At 36.3% G+C, this 23714-nt stretch overlaps 1 protein-coding gene across 2 annotated transcripts in view; it reads right to left on the reverse strand.

The window, feature by feature from the left end:
• Positions 1 to 23714, reverse strand: part of LOC139744537 (ubiquitin-like protein 3) — a 48461-nt gene that overhangs the window by 9247 nt on the left and 15500 nt on the right. Inside the window, exons 2-3 of one of the 2 annotated variants that reach the window (XM_071654968.1) lie at positions 6741 to 6852; positions 3633 to 3719 (exon numbers count right to left, since the gene is read on the reverse strand). In XM_071654968.1, coding sequence (XP_071511069.1) covers positions 3633 to 3719; positions 6741 to 6852 — 199 coding nt within the window. Of the gene's footprint in view, positions 1 to 3632; positions 3720 to 6740; positions 6910 to 23714 lie in introns of those variants that run through there. The other variant, XM_071654967.1, reaches the window with a different exon arrangement.

Here is a 23714-nt window from a genome sequence, read left to right on the forward strand (position 1 = left end):
AATTTGTTCGTAACCAATCTACCTGAAGTTGGCCCAGTGCAATAAATCTGTCAGGCAAAAGTTTCCAATTTCATAACTAGAGTATACATAACTGTTACATCACATGTTGACTTTGTCTTCAGAGTATGCCCCATGGTGTAAGACTGCGAACTTTATGACTTAAAGCCTTACCCTAATCTCCTCAATCAAAGTACTACAAGACCAAGAAGCATCTGATATAACACACTCAAGACATACTTCAAACTCATTCACTACTGAGAAAATGTTAAGTAAATGATGCCTGATGCTGGTACAATGTAAACTATTTTCTGCATTGTGAAATATCCCACAGATAGGCAATGGTGTAAAGCACTATTCAAAGTGCAACTGCACATATGCACACACACAAACACACACACACACACACACACACACACACACACACACACACATAGAATCAAAAGTAGATCTCTTTTCACCCGTTCCTAACTTTTAACCATTTTGTCGCTCACATACGTGTATACTGTGCTTTATCATGCAAAGCCTAAGTCGTAACTGTGCGACAAGAGGAATGAAACCTTGGCTGTACTGGTTAGCAGCAATTCCTGTCTCTTGTTCTTGACATTTCAAAGTGTCTTCCCCCGACAATGCCCTGTTGACACACAAAGCTTTAATCCTTGTCAACCGCCTACGACTTTAACATAACATCATATACAATGTACTTACGCATGTGATTTGTGGATCACTGGATCACACAATGTACAAGTAGATTCTAGTATCTACCGTATCTCCTGGGCCCCCATTTCATAAAAGATGTTAGGATGGCAACTCTTGCTGGAATGGCAACTTCCAATAGCAACAGCCAATCAGGAAGCTGGATTTGTGTCATTACCATGACAATTGCCATTCCAGCAAGAGTTGCTATCATATCACCTTTTTATGAAATGGGGCCCTGGTTTAACTCAACTAAGATCTCAATACTGAATAGGGCTGCAGTGTGAAATTCACTATGGGATGAATGCCAACAAAGTAGAGTTGTGGAGGAAGGACCAATATATTAGAACCTGTCTCTTTTGTCTCTAGACAGACATAAAATTTTAGATCTCTCCACATTCAGAGGGAAGTAGTAGCATACAGTCTCACAGACAGAAAGAAGGGAACAAGACATGGTAAGATATAAAGAAATCAGAAGAGCTACATGTAGAAGAAAGATAGGTAGAAAAAAAACCAGAAAACATGAAAAGATGAATAAAAGGCAAATAGAGCACGGAAGGGCATCGGGAAGAAAACATTTCTCAACTAGAAATGTCGCTACAGCGACTGGTTATACCCCCACCAAACAACATTTCATAAGCTTTGGTCAAAACAACATTTCATAAGCTTTGGTCAAAAAACTGAGGAAGTAGTTAAATCCGCAAGATCTTTCCTTGATCTTCTGCCATTAATATGCCGTTACCATGGCAACGTACTTTCGGGTACTGTCGAAAAATTCGTCTTGCACATCTACAACCAAAGGCACACATCTGTACCAAGTTTCATGGAAATTGGGCAAAAACTGAGGAAGTAGTTTGCAACACAAAATTTTCCATCATTTTGGCTCATAATATGTGAGCTGTTACCATGGCAACATACTTTTTGTCACTGCCAAGAAATGTGTCATGCTGACCTATATCCTAAGACAAACATTCAATATGAATTCCATGAGAATTGGAAGAACACTGATGAAGCAGTTTTGCCATGAAGCATTTTGCCCTATATTTTACCAATAACATGCCGTTACCATGGCAACGCACTTTTTGCCACTGCGGAAATATGTGTCTTGCACATTAACATATTCAGATGAACATCTGTACCTAATTTCATAAAAATTGATCAAAAACTGTGGGAGGAGTTCGCGACGCAAGATTTGTACCCATTTTTGCCCATAATATGCCGTTACCATGGCAACGTACTTTTGGGTACTGTCAAAAAATACGTCTTGCACATCTACAACCCAAGGCACACATCTGTGCCAAGTTTTATGGGAATCGGTTGAAAACTGAGGAAGTAGTTCGCGACGCAATATTTGCAACGGACCGACCGCCCGACCGACCGCCCGACCGCCCGCCCGCCCGACCGACTGCCCGACCGACCGCCCAACCGACCGTCCGCTGATTCCTATATACCCCCTTCAAACTTCGTTTGGCGGGGGTATAATAAACAGGAAAGGAAAGGAGAAAGAAGTAAAAGAAATGCCAACAAGAGAGAGGGGAAGGGATGAAGGAGAAAAGAAAGAAGTGGAGGAAGAGAGATGGAAGAAGGAAGGATGAGGAAGAGGGAAAAGAAAAGGAATTGATGATGATGAGAGTGAGAGAAGTGAAAGTATGTGACAAAGAAAGAGAAAGACAAGATATCAAACATATGGGTCTTCCCCGCCCCCAACAGATTGCTGTAGGAAATGACTGTACACAATACCCAACTCACACAGACACCCCATTTTGCTCCATTGGTCACTGTGGCTGCACATATCATTCTTCACACATCCATACTCTTAAAATGATACTGGAAACTGAATCACACACATGTATGAAATTACCAATGTCACTGGAAATAGTAGGGCATAACATCTACAAGCAGAAAATCAATAATTCCAGTTTTTTATAGTCAATTCATCTGACTACACATATTCCAGTTATTGTATGTCAGGGCATCTACACTACAATTTAAAGGGACATTCCAGACGATTTTCATAATTTCACATCATGTAGTACATAAATCAACAACTCCATGTACACATAGAATTGTAGAATTTAGTGTGGTTCTTGAGCACAGAATCAATACTTTGAAAAACCTTAAACAAATTACACTTAACAAGGATAATGACATAGGAGGTTCACATATTTCAGAAATGTAGCAGTGTAATTCCATTACAATACCGCTTGCTTGCGAGTTCACCTGTGAATAATCTATGCATGCCCTCTTCTTTTGTTCTGCTTCCTTGAGCCCCAACTCATGCATTCTTATGGTGACTCTGCCATGTCATCATCCTTGTTCATAGCAATTTGTTCTAAATTTTGAAAATATTCTTATTCTTCATCCCAATTATCAAAAATTCTGAAACTCTGTCCTCAGTATAACTAATCTATACTTGTTAAAATGAAAAAATCTGAAAATCATCCGGAGGTCTCCTTTAATGCACATTCTGGCTCTTGGTAAAGATCGATAATGCAGCGCATGAAGACCGCCAGTTTCAAGCAGAGTAGTAGTGTTCATCATTCAATCATCCATCAGAGGAAATCCTCACAGCTCTTCCAAGGTGTGTAAATAGAATAGATGGCATTGCTCAATATAGAGCACATCACCAAAGATACCTCACTGGTTCTTGAATGCCGTTCTGTCTGGAGTGTACAATATGTACTAAATCAGTGCCCAATGATTCTCTTGTTAACTTTTGGATCATTTCCATATTAATATCCAATAACCACTTCCCATGTTGGGCCTCAAATATCCTGGAACAGTGGATTTGATCTGACATACAGCTAAGAACACACAGAGCCCATATACTGTACTACAAATGTTTCACTCATTAATTATAACCACAAATGACTGCATCATTCAAACTGTGCCACGTCAAGGAGATGAATGGTTGAGGAAATAAAAATATATGGAATTACCTCCTAATGAAACATTCCCGTGGATAAATCTGCCTTGATATATCAGTCGTAGTATATGCGGCGAGTGCACTCTATGGCTCTCCCAATCTGAGGAGGAAAAGTTAAAAAAAATAACAACAACAACAAAAAACACAAATTTTTAATCAATAAAAATACAAATATAAGCACACAAAAATTGGAGCAATTTGACTGCACAGAGGGCAGTCTCTGCACTCCCTCCTGCTCCCTCCACTGACCTCGACCTTTGATCTTTAGGACAAGTTACACCTCTAATTCTATCTTCTCACATGAATTAATAGGACACTTGGACTCAGTAAAGTCTATCATGGAGGTTTTCTTCTAAACCCCAACTTAACATGATATGCGCCAGATGGACAGACAAACCTACAAGATATTCACACAGACAAAATGGTCAACAAAACGACTGCAATCCAAATACCAAAAATATTTTGTGCTCGTTAAGATGGACAGAAATATCCCACTAATTGCCAATCGTGATAATTTGTCACCAAACTGTGCGAGTCTGAATTCTGCCAGAACGGTGACCCTCGCCCTAGTGATCTGCGCTGCTGTGAAGTGCGTTTTGAATGATCGGGAAAAGAAAATCAAGATATTTTGCTCTGATACAAATAGCATCCAAACACTCGACTGTGAAGCAAAATATCACGATAATTCCAAAATAATTGCAAGATGTCTTGATCCTGATTCTGGTCACACTATTTAGCGGAATAAAATCCAAACAGGCAAAGATCTCCATATCTAGATCCCGTTAATTTGCATCAGTCCTGCAAATGCCTCTGGCATAATTGGAAGCATGAAAATAGAAACAACTTGGCAAATTCCTGCATTGTTGTTCTCGGAATTAGCAGCTAAATGTGCAGTTTACATGTGGAGGAGCAACAATATTTTCACAAGAAATATACCCAATCCAAAATACCCTATTATGAGATACATACAATATCTGCCAAATGATTACTTAGAAGTCACTGAAATCACATTCACTTAAAGATAATATGTGACTGTGCACCTCAAAACGAACATAAAGTCGTACACACTGATTTTGCGTGAGGACTGAAAATAAGTGAAATGGGTCAACCTAGCCGAACTTGACTTTTTCATATTTTCTGAAAGAGCGGGTCTTCTTTTACATTATGCTAAAATTTGGTATCATAAAACGGGCAGGAAAGTGTGTTTTTTTAGCAGTTTATCTCGAAACATTTTTGGTAGAATAGTGTGATTAGGTGTGTCTTTAGAATCCCTTTTTCATTTCTGAAAAACCTTGTCCACACTCTTCACTTTCAACTCTAATAACTTTTGAAAGGATAGTGCTACTGCTTTGAAAGTTAGCATTAATTATGGACAGAATGTGTTAATGAGGCATGCTTAATTTCAGTTTAATCTGATAATACCTTCATTGTTGTTACTCTGGTGGTTTACTTCCTGTTTTTTGTCCCATTCATCGCACAGCCAGCACGGTATGGTAAAGATTAAGCGCTTGAATAGACACTGTGCTTCAGAGCCTCTTTTCTCAGTTCACACTTTTCCTGAGTTTGTGCTTTCTTTCCAATATTAAGATAGGTTAGGAGAGTCCATCTGATTTGAGTTATACATCATTTTAAAGCTTAAAGTCTGCTCATTCAGAATATGGTCTTAATTAAAAATTCATGTCTGGCGACTTTTTGTTTGTTTTGAGGTGCAGGGTCACATATAAAGTTTTGGTACCTCAAAAGTTCCCTGAGTTTCCTTGTCTTAGTTTGTGTTTCAGGTTAAAGTACCTTTCATATACAATTTTTAACCAACACTGTGAGACTTACTCGCCCCAAAGTGCTCTCATGTCTTAGTAATCATGCAATAATGGTTTCGTACAAGAGCAGAGCGGGCTCTGAAAAATTCGAACGAGCCGTTAGTTTGACTCGACGCGGTACCGCGACAATCAATACACACGTATTGTACGAAACCATTATTGCATGATTACTATTATACTAAGACATGAGAGCACTTTGGGGCGAGTAAGTCTCACAGTGTTAGTTATATGAAAGGTACTTTAACCTGAAACACAAACTAAGACAAGGAAACTCAGGGAAACTTTTGAGGTACCAAAATTTTATATTATCTTTAATATTCAAAGAAACACTTTGAAAGATATTTCTTACCCTTGCACCTAACCCACTTTATACTATATAGGAAGAGGAAGGAAACTGACAAGGGCAAGAGGGACAAGGGAAAAGGTTCCATACATTGAGGTCATTATTGAGGTCATTATTGAGGTCATCATTGAGGTCAGTATGTGCAAGGTTTGATCAGCTTTTGCACAAATGTCAAAAAGGAGGTCAAATTTCTATGGCAACTACCAAAACAAAAGTTATCAAATCAAACTGAAACATGTTATGGTGACAGCATCGAAAGCCATATTCTTATAGATATTTGATAAAAGAAAAAACAAATGCTCTGCCAAACAACAGCAATATAATAAATGTAAATGAGGTATGGGGTATATCGTTTACAATAAAATCTTAGTCTGTCTTTAAAGGTCCAGTTTACCTTTGGGAGCAGTGATTTCAAAAATGTTCAAGATATCACATTTGATGCGTATGTGTAGGTCTGTTGTATCATAAAACATCCTACCACATGAAATATTTGCAATAAAACCTAAAATATAAGGAGATGTCAGGGTTTTTCTCAATAAACCGTAACTGTATACGGTTTAGTCTAGAAACATTTTTATTATGACTATTGTTCACATTTTGTGTATTTCACAACACTTAACATCAATTATACAGATTCAAATTTTGACAGTGGTTGTTTCTATCCCTAACTCACATTTTAGAACTATTTTAAAGCACTAATGCTGGGTTTTTGTTTCATCTGCAAATGGTGAATTATGCCTTTAAGGTCCCATGTATCAATGCTTCAATCTTAATGAATGAAGGAAAACTTGTAAAACTTTTTCATACAGATTACAGTCAATATCTACCACTTTAAGAAAAGAATAGTCTCTATACAGAGAAACACAACAATGTAAGTCTAAATATAACACAAAGCAGAGATGAAATGTCCACTAATTCTTCCAATGATATCCGCTAATGAGTTGAACTCTAAAGTGATTACCTGTAGGCCAGTTGTCAAAGACATACTGCGCTACGTCTGCTGCGGTGTCCTCAGGCACAAAATTGAATTCTTTGTTCTTGCCATTCATTGGGTGTATTAACCTCAAGGTTATCTGCATGAGAGAAGGAAAGAGCAAGACATTGATTGCATCAGTGCTGGGCATACAAACTTCAGGGGTGCCCTGGTTGCAATGAACTCCAGTCTTTGATACAATGGGGACACTATGAATCCTGGAATCAACAAACACATCACAGCAAACATCAGGGACGGTAAAAACATCAAATACAACAGTGTTTGGTTTCTAAAATTGTACAATCAACATCATAATCCGCATGCACTGTGTCTCTACAGCTGTATATTCAGACGTTCAGTGAAAGATTTCAAATATTTTTTTTTTTCCAGGAACCTTCTAATGATTATATTCAACTCCTGTTTATATTCAACTCCTGTTGAACTGATTTCCATGATATACCTTATAATACATACTTGAAAATGCACTGCCAACAATATTTTGATAAAAATAATCATAAGAAAAATAAAATATTTATATACACTGTACTACAACATTGTACATACATTAAAATATAGTCCTACATGTATGTTTAAACATCACTGATAAATGCACCAATACAACATTTTGGGACCAACCTACTGGTATACTGACCTACATTCATCTCAAAACATGCTTTTGCATGTATGTGAACTGCATTTAATTGAATTGGAATTGAATGGTAAGTGAACTGAACTGAACTGGACTGGAATGGAATGAAGGAAAATGAATTGAATTGAATCGCACAATTGCACATTCACAAGGTATGACCACTGTTCTGTGCATGGGTGTACTTTTTCAGTCAATTTCTGTTGGTAGCATTCTGAAAAACAGATTCAACTACTGTAGGTCCCCTCTACGTTCTCATTCTACTTGAACTTCTTGAAACACTGTCCATCACAAACACTAGCTTCTGGCTACTTTGTAGAGACAACCTTGAGTTTGGTCAATATTTGGAGACTATCTGATGTCCGACAGATGACTCACACAATGTAGGATCAAGTGTCCTGCGCTCGAAATAGTGACTTCCCTCCAAGATAGCACACTACATTTTTGTACACTTGCACCAGTAGAATCCACATCACTACTTGTACGTCACTTGTGCAAAAATCAGGTGTACAATTAAATTCTATTGTACATGATGGAGTATGGTGTAGCAATAGGCTTGACACATGTTCAGCTGACCCTTTAATTATAATTCTTTCATGTGCTTATTTGGGCATTAACTAGGATTCTAAACACGTGGCTGATGAGACAAACAAGCGTCATAAATGCCAGGTGATAGCCAACAGAATCTCACTGGATGACATGAAAATTGAGATCTTTCACATCTGATACAATGTATGAGCAAAACTTTCTTCACATTTTTGTCCGATATAATACATAATTTCTTTGTAATGTCTTGTTCCTCTTATTCCTTGGGGCACTTTATCTGAATCTCTCAAATAATCCACGAACACTTCTACAGGAGACAAATACACTAGTAGTAATCAAATGTATTCAAAAACTAATACAGCACATTTCATCCTCACTGCAACAACCCCTATTATATGCTTACCAATCCTGGGTTGTTTGGTTGTCATTTTTTCCATTTTTCACACTAGCCATTAATCTCTCGCGTGAAGCTACTTAAAAAATCCATCAACTTGCAATGTACTAACTCGTTGAGGACACACTGATTTTGCTACAACATGCATTTCCCACAGACACCTGACCTGCCTGAGTACATGTATACTCTGGACTCGTCCTCAACGGGTTAAAAAGTAAAGTTATCATTATTTAGTATCAATGCCAGGACACAATTTGTCCCTCACAAAGACAAACACATGAAAGCCAGCCATACAATGTATGAATATTTCAAACAGAATGTGAAAGCCAGCCATATGAATGTTTCAAGCAGTATACGGAGTACACCACATGAACACAAGGACCAACGTGTTCAGATATGACAACTACTGAGCATCTGCCTAATTAGCTAACATTCTCAAAAATATCAAATGCTTGTAGAAACATACAAAATCAACAAAGCCGAGAGGCCAACAGAAAAGGAGAGGATGAAGATCTTGAGAACCTCCCACACATGCAAACCTTTAACAAATGAAGGCAATGACCAAGCTGGTTGCTATGACAACGGATGTCCTCCAGACTAGCTAGTGAGTGGACAGCTCTCAACATTAGTATATTTAATGAGTCTCCTTCGTCCTTTTCTCTCTTAGTCTCCATGATTAATAAATTTATATTGTATACTAATGATGTGTATATTTTTTTTAAAATATCTTGTATACCTGCAACATCTCATAAACAACAGAGTGTGGTTGGAAATGACAAATTCAAGCATTGTCAAGTTTTCCCAAAATTCCCTTAAAAACCACATGAATCCTCCACATGGCCACAGTGTAGTCCAAGTGGTAAAAAGTGCTGAAATTACACAGCAAATCATGACAATCCCCTTGATTTTCCACAATTCTCAACACTCCATTTGCATCAACACTTTTGCTGTAATTTCAGCAAAACTTGGTAAGTGCATCTCGGAGGGTACTTACTTCTGGAGTACTGATATCAGCAGAACAAGTTTTGCTGTAATTACAGCAAATCTCTTGGACCGTTGCAGATGCACAGTGAACACCATGCAGGTGGGGGTTTTTCCTTGCACACTTTTTTTTTTTGGTCATTTATGTGTTGAAAATAATTGCATTTGGAACAGACTCCTGAATGTATTAAAAGAGACTTAAAGGAAACCAAAACCCAACAAGAAATGTGGATTGAGTGAAAGCAGCAACACTTGTCGAACACATCAGTGAAAGTTTGAGGAAAATCAGAAAATCTGGTGCGAGTGATGAGTTTTTAAAATTGTTGGTGTTGGAACCCCTGGATGAGGAGACTACTAAAGGATATGATGTCATGCGTGGACAACAATATGAAGAAACTGTAAAGGGAATTCCACAAAAAGTCATTTCTCATGAAAATTACTTATTCTATCAACTTGATACTGATATATTAAAGCATGTATATACATTATATTAAGGGTAGTAATTATTCTCCCCTGCTTCCTGAAAGCGTTTAGTCAAGTGCTCTTTCATTATGCTAGAAAAGTGAGTTTTTGTGTAATTCCCTATATTTTCTTTATAGTTGTCCACACATGACATCATAGCCTCAAGTAGACTCCTCATCCAGCGGTTCCAACACCATGTTCTCAAAGGTCTATAGGTCACATATTTATATGTATTTATATTCCAGATGATCACAATTAATGCACATGATCAGCAAGATAGTGTGTCCACTAGATGTTATGGGACCACTACTTTAATTCCATATCAGATCTGCCAGTAGTCATGTCGCCAAGTCACAACCAGCACCTTTTTGGATTCTAACACTCAATTCCAGAATCCAACAGAAATTTCACACCTTTGCATTTGGAAATTCTTTACAATGTTTTACTGTCAGTCTGATGAAAGTATCATTCCAGTATCATCCAGTGAAACACCATTAGCCATGGTTCCTCTAAAGTCCCATCCTGCTCTTGACACCATTGTACCAACTGCTCATGCTCATTCTGTGTGAATGAGATGAACTGTACAACTGACGGCTTCCATGTCACCATGATATCTTCTTCGTCAGCAATACAGTATTGCCATAGTATGCTGGTTAATTGATGAGTAGCAATACGTCTTGTGGAGTGGCATACATCTCAAAGAAAACGAAGTATACAGATTTCCATATCTGCTAACGCAGGCATGAGGTAGCGCCACATTATTAGTTAACCAGTACTTCACTGTCAATTTTGGCAGGCCAGAATGAGGTATTTTCTCCAGTAAATTTGTCTTCAAAGTCACAACTCCACATAACCAATACTCTGTACTTGTATCTATATGTGGGAACAGGATTGTACTACAAAGTGTAGTCTGCCCAGTTTGGCTGCTATGCATTTGACTACATCAACTTGCACAGTCTACATCCAAGTTCAAGTAGAAAGGCCTACTGTGTAGTTACACAGGGATTAGCTCCTCCACAAACAATCCCTATAAGGATGCAAACATTTTCCTGTTGAAGCAACTACACCTAAAATGCAAGGCCTGGCCTCAGCTAATCCAAACAGTCAACACACACTTCATAATATGTTGGATAGGCCTACATGTATTAAAAGTGTATGTGAAAAGTGTAGTTACAGTGAAGGCCGGGTACTCTCTTGCATTCTGTGTTGTGTGTGTTTTATAATGAGCAGGGAGGTGAGGCATGTGTCTCACCTGCCTTGTGCAAGAGGACAATATTAGTTTCCAACTATATCACCCTAAAGTGTTACTTAAATAATATATGAAAAATATACAAAAGAATAATAAATGCTCCTTGAAACTTTGTTGTTGTCCAAGTAAATGATGTAATATAGAATAGAACATTTCTAAACAGCTCCAAAAATCTGTTGAAAATTGTGTTTACCGGTATTTGTAGCATTTCTAAACTAAGTTTAACAAAATTACCTTGGACATACAAAACTATTCTTTATAGCATTTTTGTTGGTCTATGTTGCACACACTGTACACTAATGTGAAAACTTCAGCTATAAAATGCAACTTTCAATAGAAAAGTAGGGCTGCTATCTTTTCTAACCAATGATAAGCTATTCAGATGAACAACAGCATAGATGCCAAGTTCAAAAAAATTTCATGAGTGAGATTTTCATGACTCAGCATCTCGGGGAGCGTGCATGTGCATGAGCAAGGGAGCAAAGTGACTGAACAAGGGGAGGATGTTGAAGGAGGGTGTCTGCCCTCCCACGGTAGGGAGCTTTTTCAATTTTTAGCTGGTCCATACTTAAGTGAATATTTCTTACTTATTTTGAAATACAAAAGGTAAATATGCCTTCAATTGCAGCTCTCACTTTAATCCTTTAAGCTATGCTCCCAATGTGTGAGAAAAATGGGTGTCATGCGTGAGATTGTGAGACAGACCCGAAATGCTTGAGTCTCACTCACACTGCGTGAGACTTGGTAGCTCTGCAACAGCAAAGTTTCAATGAGCATTCATTATTTGATTTTCATATGTATCTGCGTGTGTTACGCCAAAATTTTTATTTTATCGGCAAAAATTTTACTACATTGCTTCTTTGAAGCAATTTTGGGACAAAGTTATCTCTCATTCAAGTGTTCTACAAAAAGTTTGTATGATATTGGGGTATATAATGCATTGTGGAAAATAAAGGGACATCCCTGTAGTACTAGTGTTTACTGTGAAAGTGCCCATATAGATTTGGCTCAAAAAATATCAAGAGAACATGTCTTTAAAGGGATAGTACAGTTTTGGTGGAGGTGAGAATTGGGCTTTTAAATTTTTGCGAGATACCAAGAAAACACTTATGAAATAGTACAGAGCATACCATTTTAAGAGGAATTCAAAGTTTACTTGATGGAAATCGGGTTTGGAATGACGGAAACATCCAAAAACAAGGTAAAACAAAGCGATCGTGTGAAAGTGTGGGTCCCACACTTTATTAGAATCGCTCTTTTTGGATATCTCAGCTATTTCAAAACCAATTTTCATCAAATAAACGTTGAATTCCTCATAAAATTACATGCTCTTTCATATTTCATTAGAGGTTTTTCATTATCTCACCAAAAAATGTTAGAAATCTGAAGTTAGGTCTCAACCGAAACTGTACAATCCCTTTAAGCTTGTCTTGTATCAAAATAATTAGTTGATATACTATTGGTACATATACATGTATGTATAATTCCCTCCAAACTATACCAAACTAAGGCCTGCTGTCAATGATGACAAGATGTAAAAACGTGCTGACCTGAGTACATACACAGGTATATAATGAGAAAACATGACTTAAGATGATTACATAGCTTGAAATTTAAATTGCTTGATCATCATTAGTGTGGTCATGGATAATATTCCTCATTAATATCTGACAGCTTACCTTAGCACCAACCATATCATAATTATGGTCATTTTCTTGCAAATGTCATGGTAGTAAAGATAAACACATATTTTTTTCATAGACTCTTCACTGGGAATAGTCTTTTACTGTGAGAAATATGAGTCTAAACTACAGTTGTACATTAAGCAAATATCTACGGGCTTTTATTTCTACATCATAAACATTCTTTCCTGATTGGTTTGACTGCATTTCAGTTGTTACATAAGATTTCAATCATCTCTAGCGATAATAATAATATTCCACAATGAGGTGAATGACATATGTGTGCACGCTACATTTTGCACTGTTGCCTTCTAATGGACTGGTTTGTGAAGCAATCATACCAGATGCCTGTACTTTTGATGGCTACATGTATAGCTACTCCATGAATATGCTGTTTTCATTTTCTTTGTACATCAGTCTTAGCAAGTACAGTCAGGTTCATTCTGTGCAGTTTAAGCCAAGATCAAACAAACTTGCCAACTTCAAGGACAATAGCTGAGGCAGGAGGGAAGTTTGATTTAACCCTGATTGTGCAAACACCAGTCTCCTGCCATATAGATGTACAGTGTATATTCAGCTCTCTTTCATTAGCTCATGGAACAAGACCAAACTTTCTGGAATGCTTCATATAGTACTGAACGTGCTATGTGGGGAGGTATTTGGCTGCTGTCTGCTCAAACTGCAAAGGCCCATCAGGTGAGACCACAGTAATAGTGAATGATAAATGTGTAATTGCTTTTATCAGTGTCAGGCAACAGTATTTCTATCTGAATGAAGCAAGAATGTTCATGTTGTTAGCTGACATTTTACTTTTTGCATACCTCTTTGAACTAGTTTTGTTGCATGCAGAATCACACACATTGTATTGTACCTTGTTACCTCCACCAAAGTGGGAGGTTATGTTTTCATTATCGTTGGTTTGTTTGTCCGTGTGCAAAATAACTCAAAAAGTAGTTGACGGATTTGGATGAAATTTGCAGGAAAAGTTGAGAATGACACGAGTAACAAACAATTAACTTTTGGTAGTGATCCGAGAATTTTGGAAAATTTATGAAGGATTTTGATATTTTGGCAGGTACATGTAGGGTCAATGAACTTGGGAGTTCAGGCTACGCATATTTGAGGTTTGCATGCGTGCACTAAAGTGCGTGCTCTAGTTTCTGCTAGGGCAAGGTGCACCTTGCTTCTGAAGGTTTAAGACGTTACAAAAGCTTCTATATCGTGAAATCGGGCGACTTTCAGCATACTATAAACACTTGAACAGCATGCTATAAGTATGTATGGGTGGAAATCGGGGGCCCGTTGCATAAAAGTTACTATGGTGATAACTTTGCCATCCAATGGTAACCACCATGGCAACAATACTCAACAGCCAATCACAATCAAGAATTCCATGGAAGTTACCATTGTATGGCAAAGTTATCATCATTGTAACTTTTATGCAACAAACCCCAGTTATCTCTATGGAAGAACAAGATCAGTGATGGAAAAGGGCTGCATGCTTGGTGGAGGTCTGCGCTCTCAGAGTGCTTCTCTAGTTAAATTTGTTATTGAATTACAATGTAATGTGTTCATATCCATTCAATTTCCAGGTTGAGTAACGAACTTCTATGAATTTTTGAATGATTTGGAAATATATAGTGTGCACAAGCCTCAATGATGGAGCGTATCACTTTCAGCACCAACATGAAGTTAGATTATATTTGTCTCCTAGACTCAGTTTTTCTTCATTCAAAAGCATTTTTTTTTTTTTTTTTTTTTTTTTTTTTGACCCTGGGGGGGGGGGGGTGAATTCAAATCGATTAAATGGATAATAATGAAGATCTGCATTTCCAATGCATTGATAACGAGTGCTACTGTATTCTATTACACAGAAATATAGTTGAAATGTAGTTTGAAAAAAGAGTACAATTTATTTAGCATAACATTGATTTTTTTTTTCCTGTTGTTGTCAAAATGAGATGAAAAATATGGAATGAATGGCATTTTAATCCTATTCCCACCGGGGGGAGGCATTTTGCCCCCCCCCCCCCCCCCCCCCCCTTGACGTTTCGCATGATCATTCCGCAACGCATGATGCTCTCACTGCAACATTTTATAACTTTTTACTTTCAAGTATCACATAACTTTTGAGACCAAATTTGTCGCTCTCGGACATACCGTTTTGAAGCCACCCTGTACGCTCCTTTGAAAAATATTTGTTGATCCAAAAATTGCTCTAAAACATGATTTTGTGTACAAATCCAATGTAGATTGTGTTTTTGCATTTAATTCATACAAAAATAAATATTTTTACTTCAATGGCTGACAAAACTTAATTTTAGGCTGATAATGCTTTAAAAAGTTTCTGCAACAAATTTTGACAAAAAACAACAAAGAAATATATAAGACATTCAATAAACAATAACATTCGAAAGAAGTAATTGTTAAGCCAAAATTTTTGCTTCAATATTATTGTTAAGGATATTGAAAATAGTATGTTTGAACACCTAACATTTTTTTATTTGTGTGCAAAAAAAAATTGCATGAATTAGCATTTATTAATATAAGATGCATGAATCAAAATGTGAAAAATCAAACTATACAGTCTTGTAGATTACATTGGCCTCTACCTTTTCAATGAAGGCATGACGGTAACTGACGTTACGTAACTGACGTTACGCTTACATTTGCCATAGGGTTTACACATGGAAAATCATGATTAGGAATAGTTTTGTGATATTTTATAATTCTGACCTTTCAGAGTGATTTGTTTGATATGGAATCATAGCTTGGTTCACCAATTACAAATACCCAAATGAAATGAAACATTAGTCCATTTTCTTTGTGTTTAATGAAAACTTAAAGGGAAACATGTCAGTAACTGACGTTACGTAACTGACGTTACACATATTTTTGCTATGGGGTTTACAAAGAACTAACTTATTTAACAGGTTATTATACTGCTGCAGTATACCAGTAACAATCCGAGGCATTTACTTAGCAACAAATTAAAACAAAATCTAAAGGCACAAATGGGGTGGGGCCCTTAGGGGGCAAGCTCCCCCCCCCCCCCATGCCATAGCATAGTTGAGCAAAAATAATGTAAATGCACCAGAGGATATTTCTTGACATTTGTCTTAAGATTGAAATTTTTTTTCAACAGTTATGATTACACAGACCATTTAGATTCAGCAGTTCCAAGTATCTAATATTGACATAACTAAGGGGTTTTTTTTTTTTTGGTTTTTTTTATATGAACAGGAAAGTTTCTATCTAGAGTACCCCACCCATAATGCCCTGCAGTACTACACAAAACACAGATATTTTTGTGTGTGAAAAAAAACACATATCTTTCAGGTCATGGGGAAAAACACATACAAATAAAAGTATTTAAGTGAAATCCACTGTGATATATTCTTTCTTCTTTTCTTTATTTTACTCCTTCTCCCTCAAGGCATTGTTAGGGCCACAAATAACAAAATGATCTCCATTATCAATAATGATTTATATGATTAGTGTTACACTTTTAATTTTTTTTTTTTTTTGGTCAAAGGGGCATTTGTTTATTCCTTGCTTGAAGGAATGTAATTGTTTTTCTTTTCCTTTTCACTGGTATATCAAGGCTTGCAAATACATCCCAGATACCAAGAAATAGGACTTTGCAATGAAAGAATTTTAAGATCAATATAAACGAATCTTCCTGTTCATAATTATCATGTATTACACAAATGTCCCTGCATGAATGAAATAAAGTAATCAACAAATATGAACAGTTTTTTTATTTTACTCTAGAATCACCTCTCACTTTGAGCAACATTATTGTTAAACGTTGAGCAACATCAGTGTTAGTTTCAAACAGTAATGACAGTACATGCCTTATGTCAGGCCTACTTATGTACCATTTCAAGATGTGCCATATTAACTAAACCAAACATATAAGTGCAAGCGAAGAAATATATCTCTTCCTGCATTTGCATTGAGGTAGAAACTTCACTAAGCTTCCAGAAAAAAAAAAGAAAAATGCTAGCAAAAGTAGTCATTAGTAAAGATTATGAAACTGTTGGTATACAGCTGTACACAAGCTTTTTAATAGAAAAAGGTGGTTACCATGCAACCACATAATTGATTAGGCCTACAAATTTGGTAGCTTTATCGTCCCGTAGGACTGTGAATGTACTGTATAGTAATTTGAGTGCATTATATATTGCATGTGGTAAACCTAAACTTCCAGATGATTTAACATTAAACTTGTGCTGAACCGAAAATCAAAAGCTCAAGCCCCCTCCACCAAAAAAATATAAATAAATAAATAAGATAAAATGAACCACAAAAAATGTATCCATGGACATACAGTGTACCATGGTGATGACATCATTCCCTATCAAAGGGATTGCTGCTCTTTGTTGATAACCTTTGACTTCCCAGGTGTATTGAATGGCCTAAAGTCAAAAAATTTGCCTAAGTTATAATTACTGTCATGGTAACTGACGTTACATACTGGTATATGACGTTTCGGTAACTGACGTTACACATTTTGATGTGTTCATTTGACTCTCCAGTATGCCAAGTATCCTTATTTTCTGGTATTGAAAGGAAGGCATACGGGCATACATTAGAAATCCTATGTTACATTAGTGCAAATTTTTTCGAGGATCACGTGATCCACAACTGAGATCTGAAGTGGGGCCAAAAAGTCCCCCCCCCCCCCCCCCGATGGTTTTAAGTCCCTCAAAAAACCAGGCTGGTGTAGGGTTAAAGTTCTTGAACAGTCAATAATGAATATGCAAACAATGAAGTGATGTTGCCATTATACCCTCTCAACTTGCCATACAATTCAAATTTTGAATTTTCAGTTATTCATTCAAAGGCAAACATGCATCAGTCTAAAATCCTGATATATCGACCTGATCATTGAAGTTATTTAACCAGGAATAACATCACTTCAATAACAGAAAATTGAATCTTATCATTTCTTTGGACATGATCAATAGAGAATTGTAAGGTTATGACAACATCAGCTCACTCATTTGCATATTCATGTCAAATACATGTATGAAAATGCATTAAAACTGTTCTGCAGTCAACAGTTCTGCTTTCAAATGTTTGAAAACTGTTCTGCAAAAATTAGCAAAACTTCACAATTTCATAACTCCCCTATTTCACTACTTATCCAATTCTGATAAAAAATTCTCACTGTTGTCCTCCCAAGTTTTTACTCTTATCATACTATACAGGCTGATTTTACTGAGCATGTGAACCATTTGCAAAGGATGTAAATGTCAAAAAATGGCAAAGTCCAACATTCTGAAATTTTCACTTTCATTTTTTATTTGTTGCGACAATGGCACTGAAAATAATTCTCATCACGAGTAACACACAGCTAAACATTTGTAAGTAGAAAAGCACTCTGAGAGTGCAGACCTCCATCAAGCAGCTACTTTCCACCGTGATCTTGCTCTTCCACAGAGATCAGTGATTTCCGTCCACTGAAAAATCGCCCGATTTCACAATATAGAAGCTTTTGTAACGTCGTAAACCCTCAGATGCGCAACGCGCCTTGCCCTAGCAGAGATCAGAGTGCGCACTTAAGTGCCTGCATGCAAACCTCAAATACGCGCAGCCTGAACTCCCAAGTTCATTGACCCTTCCTGCCAAAATATCAAAAATCCTTTATAAATTCTCCCAAAATTCTTGGATCACTACAAAAAGTTAATCGTTTATTACTTGTGTCGTTCTCAACCTTTCCTGCAAGTTAATCCGTTAATCCCAATCCCAATATGTTAACTACTTTTTGAGTTATTTTGCGCATGGACAAACCAACTACGTAACAAACAAACCAACGGTAATGAAAACATAACCTCCTCCCGTGGCGGAGGTAATAATGCCTCAAAAGGTATGCGAATAATTTGCAGATATTTTGTGAATGATCAGAAAAACGTCACAGATTTTGCTATTAACATACGCAAGATATTCTAAAAAACTGTTGTGTTCCATATGGAAGTTCACAAAAATTTCCAGAGCATTATGCACGTCTTGTGGAAGTTATATATGTACACATATGACAAGGCTTTAACACCCTTTTTCAGAGCAAATTATGAGCAGATCACAAACAAATGTGCAAGTGCACAAGAAATTGTCCTATTTTTTTTGTTTTATTTTAAATCAAAAACTAAAATTGGACACCCACAAATATTTCACAACACTTTCAATCCCCTGCTTAGGTTTTGCAATCATTTGGAAACTATTAAAAATGTGAATGTTGAAGTTTGCTAGTTTTTCATCCACATCCTTTGCCAGGTTTACAAGCTCTAAAATCAGCTTGAACCTGGAATGGAATTCCTGCTTAATAGCAAATGTTACAAAACAGTGTAACAAGGCACCAATATGTGATATGTGGTAGACTTACCATTATTGTGTAGGACTTAAAGATTTGAATAGAAATAATATTGTAATTAATTAAGGGTACTTGTAGAAAAATTCTTGTACAATTAGGAATCTAAGGAGCAAGCATTTTGTATTTTGTTTGTTTACCACTTTGTCTCTGGCATTAGAGCAATGTTAAGCTTTAAGGGAAGAAAATGAAAATGAAAATTAATGTAAAAATATGTTGCAGTACATTATTGTAAGCTTTACTGTACAGAGCAGCACACTGTTGCTTTGTGAAAGAATACATGTTGCAGTTTTTGCAGAACTCTCCTCCGTACAAATTTTAACTCTTCTCATTTGTTCATTTCATTTCTAGGGTATCAGTTTGATGGATTCCAGCTTCACACAACATCACCAACAAGCAGCATCAGTCCAAAGTTAGATGTAAATCCAGGAGATAATGGTCGCACCTTCAAGTATCTGGTACTAGTAGTTTAACAGATGCATCAGTTATCACAGAATGCATACTAGTGTGCCACATGATTTAGGGTAGTACAGATCATTATAACATAAGAGTAAAAAAATCTATATGGACATATGGGTTGAGTGAATGCAGCAAAATAAGATATTTCAATTTAAGTAGAACATATCAGTGAGAGTTAGAGGAAAATCGGACAATCCGTTCAAAAGTTATGAATTTTGAAGTTTCTGCTCAGCCACAGCTGGATGAAAAAACGATAGCTTGTGATGTCTCATGTGTACAATGATATAAAGAAAGAATAAAGAAAATTCAACATATTCCCATTTTTCTCGCATAACACAAGAACACTCAACTTCTCTCTTTCAGAAGACAGGGGGAATAATATTACCCTTAACATACTTCAGTAACAGGTCGATTAAAAGCGCACTTTATTCAAAAAGTCAAGTTTTGTGAAATTCTTTTTTATTTTCCTTCAGTCGTTGTATGCAAGTGACATCATATACCAACACTGTAGCAGTACACATCCAGCAGTGACTGCGCAGATACTTAAAAATTTTTAGAACTTTTAAACGGATTGTCTGATTTTCCTCAAACTTTGTGTTCTACTAATACTGCTGCATTCTCTCAATCCTTATGTACATGAAGGTGGACTTGTCCTTAATATTTGCCTTATCACAGAATGACACAAAGTGTGATTTATAAATCCAAGGAGGTTAAAAAGAATGGAGTCACAACCATCTTATATCCTTTGCCAGATGTTCGATGCTGCCACTCAAAAATATTTAAAGCATGTGCCAAACTGGGTCTGCCGCACAGTTTGGAATACAATGGACTTGTGTCTCATTAGGCATTTTCACATCAGCCCGATAAAAATCCAAGCTCGAGATATTTTTCGCAGAAAATAGTCAGCAAATAGCGCGCTATTTCGAAACATCGGGCTGATGTGAAAACGCCTATTGTATCACCAGCCACTCTCTGGGGAAGGTGTGTACATCTTTGTGATGGTAATTACTTTTTGCTATCCCTTCTTATTAAAGACAGGTGATATAATTATGATGGTTAAGACACAGGGATGCGCAAATAGAAATTCAAAAAAAAAAAGGAAATAAAGATGAAAATTACCAGCCTGCACAAGTGTCATCGAAACCAGACATAAAACTTTTTGTGAACATGAAACAGCGATTTCTAACGCCATGCCCTAAATCCTATTACACTGTACTTGGTCTCGTATTATGAAGAGTTAGAATTGATTACAAAATTGACTTCTATCATAGAAGTCTGTGGCAGCAATTTAAAATCAATTATATCTTTTGATTAAACAGGGTCCTAGACTATTTTGAACCATGGAGATACAAAGGTAGATGTACAAGACACCGTTTTTGTTAGTATCGCATAATGCGTTGCCATGGCAACGGCAAATTTTCATTAAAAATTATTGATTGAACTACTCTCATTTTTTGAGCAATTAACCTCAAAAGTGGCATGTGTAACTCCTATCAAAAGAAGATGTGCAAGACACTTTCTTCATTGGTATCGCCTGGTGCATTGCCATGACAACAGCAAATAAAAAAAAAAAAATTACAGAATGTTGTGGATGGAACTACTCTTTCATTTTTTGAGTAATTGACCCCAAATTTGGCATGTATGACCACTTTCAAAGGAAGATGTGCAAACGCTTTTTGTTAGTGTTGCATAATGCATTGCCATGGCAACAGCAAATTTTGACAAAATCTTATACATTGTGGTTGATCAAACTACTTTATCAGTTTTACAGCAATTCAGTTCAAATTTGGGATATAAGATGCCGTCAATGTACGGTGTAGTTGTGCAAGATGCCATTTATGTATGTGTGAACAAATATGTTGCCATGGCAACAGCAGTTTTTTGTACCAATCATACAAAAAAAGTGGATTAATCTAACTCCCTGTGTTTTTGGAGTACTTGATTTGAATTTTGGCACATATGTGACGACTACTGTGTAGAAGTGCAGAACACATCTTCTATCTAGACGTTTATCAATATGTTGCCTTGGTAACAGCATTTTTTCACTAAAAAGCATACCTTTATATGCTTTTTAGCTAATTCCCTAAATCTTTGAGCATTTAGCTTGAAATTTAGCCCATGTGACTGCTATGATGTGAAAACTTTATCTTTGGTTATTGTTGAATGATGCATTGCCATGGTAACAGCATATTTTGAATGAAAATCATCCAAAATTACTGTGGATTCAGTCAACTTCCTCAGTCTTTGAGCACTTGGCTTGAAATTTTGCATATGTGACCACTATAGTACGTAGATATGTAAACTTAATCTTTCATCATTGTTGAGCTATGCGTTGCCATGCTAATATCTTTTCATTAAAAAGCATACAAAAATACTGTGGATTCAGCCAACTCCCTCAATCTTTTAGCATTTAGCTTGAAATTTGGCCCATGTGACCACTATGGTATGTACAAAATGTGGATGTGCAAACTTAATTTTTTGCCATTGTTGAACGATGAATTGCCACGGTAACAGCATATCTTGAATAAAAGTCCTACGAAAATACTGTGGAAACAGTTAACTTCCCTAGTCTTAGAGCATTTAGCTGAAATTTGGCACATGTGACTGCTGTAGTACAAAATGTGCAAATTTAATCTTTTGTCATTGTTGAACTATGCATTACTATGGTAACAATTTTTTCCCCTATAAAGCATACAAAATATTGTGGATTCAGCTTACTCCTTCAGTCTTTGAGCATTTAGATTGAAATTTGGCACATGTGACTGCCATGCTACACAGATGTGCAAACTCAATCTTTGGTCATTGTTGAACAATGTGATGCCAATGGTAACAACATGATATTTTCAATGGAAATCACGCAAAAATACTGTGGAAACCTCCCTGAGTCTTGAATATTAAGGTTGAAATTTGACACATGTGACCGCTATGTGGTGTAGATGTGTGAACTTACAGGTGTTTTAAAGGTGAGTAAAATAATATTTCTACAGGGTCATTGGCACCTCCACGCCTTCAATCGTCCCTGATGTTGGGGACTTAATAATTTCATGAAATTTTACATGCAAAAATAGATAAATAAATGAATAAAATGAATACAAACACTTAAAATATGAGAAAGAGCAAACAAACCATTTGCAAAGCTCATCAAATATTGTTGAAAGAAAAAAGAAATGTATCCATTTTCTTCCATTTTGATTTATTTTTGAGTGGGTCCCTTTTGTGTTTTACTGTTTTTTCTATAAGTTTGTTGAATAAGCCTCATAATCATGTGAAAGTATAAAAACAGCTATTTATCTCTATTTAGAAAGACTTACCACCTTTCTGAGAAGGAAACTTTTGTGAGGTCATTTTTTGTCTTGTTTTATGTGTTCAATCAATCAATGGGAGCAGTTTTATAAAATTTTTACAATTATTATTCATAAGGCCTGACTGTTAGTCAATGAAGCTATTTAAAAGTAAACAATATGACAAAATCATTTTGAATGAAATTGTATATGTCTTTTATTTATCCTAAGTTTGTATCATCTGAGCAATTCATATCCAAGATGCCATAATGATTGTAGTGTTTTTGAAATGATGAGAAAGCACATGCAGCATCCTAGTATTTGGCATGAGTTCTGCCTGTAAATGTACATATGTATATTGCCTAGATTTAACAAAGCTGTCAGTATTCTTCTTTTCTGATAAAGCATTTTTCTTTTTCTTGTATGAATTCCCATGCGTATTACAAACGCTACATATCAAGTACCAAACTGTAACACCCCCCCCCCAAAAAAAAAAAATATGGAAATAAAGAAATGTATTTCAACGATAAACACAAATCTCACTATATCATTTATAATTATTTGGTATCTGTTGATAGATGTACATGTACTGAGCTATGCTTTGTGGTGTAAAGAGGAAATAGAATGAAAGAAAAAAAAAATGAGTTGATGAGTGACTTGTCTTACTTCTGTCAGCTATATCATGGAGAATGAAAGCCTAAACATGTTTGAAATCCATCATATGAGACAAAGTCATCGCATTTAGTTGACAATTTACATACTAATATTGTCAATTTCAACAAACCATGACATATGCATAAAAAAAAAAATCATAAACATGATTAGGTCCTACAATATGCACTCCAGCATCTTTCCAAAGGCCTATATAATTTTGCTGAAATTACAGCAA

Source organism: Diadema antillarum, unplaced genomic scaffold (genome assembly GCF_040938485.1).
Source record: "Diadema antillarum isolate AM-2024a unplaced genomic scaffold, OU_Dant_1.0 seq00001187_RagTag, whole genome shotgun sequence".
NCBI classification, from domain to species: Eukaryota; Metazoa; Echinodermata; class Echinoidea; order Diadematoida; family Diadematidae; genus Diadema; species Diadema antillarum.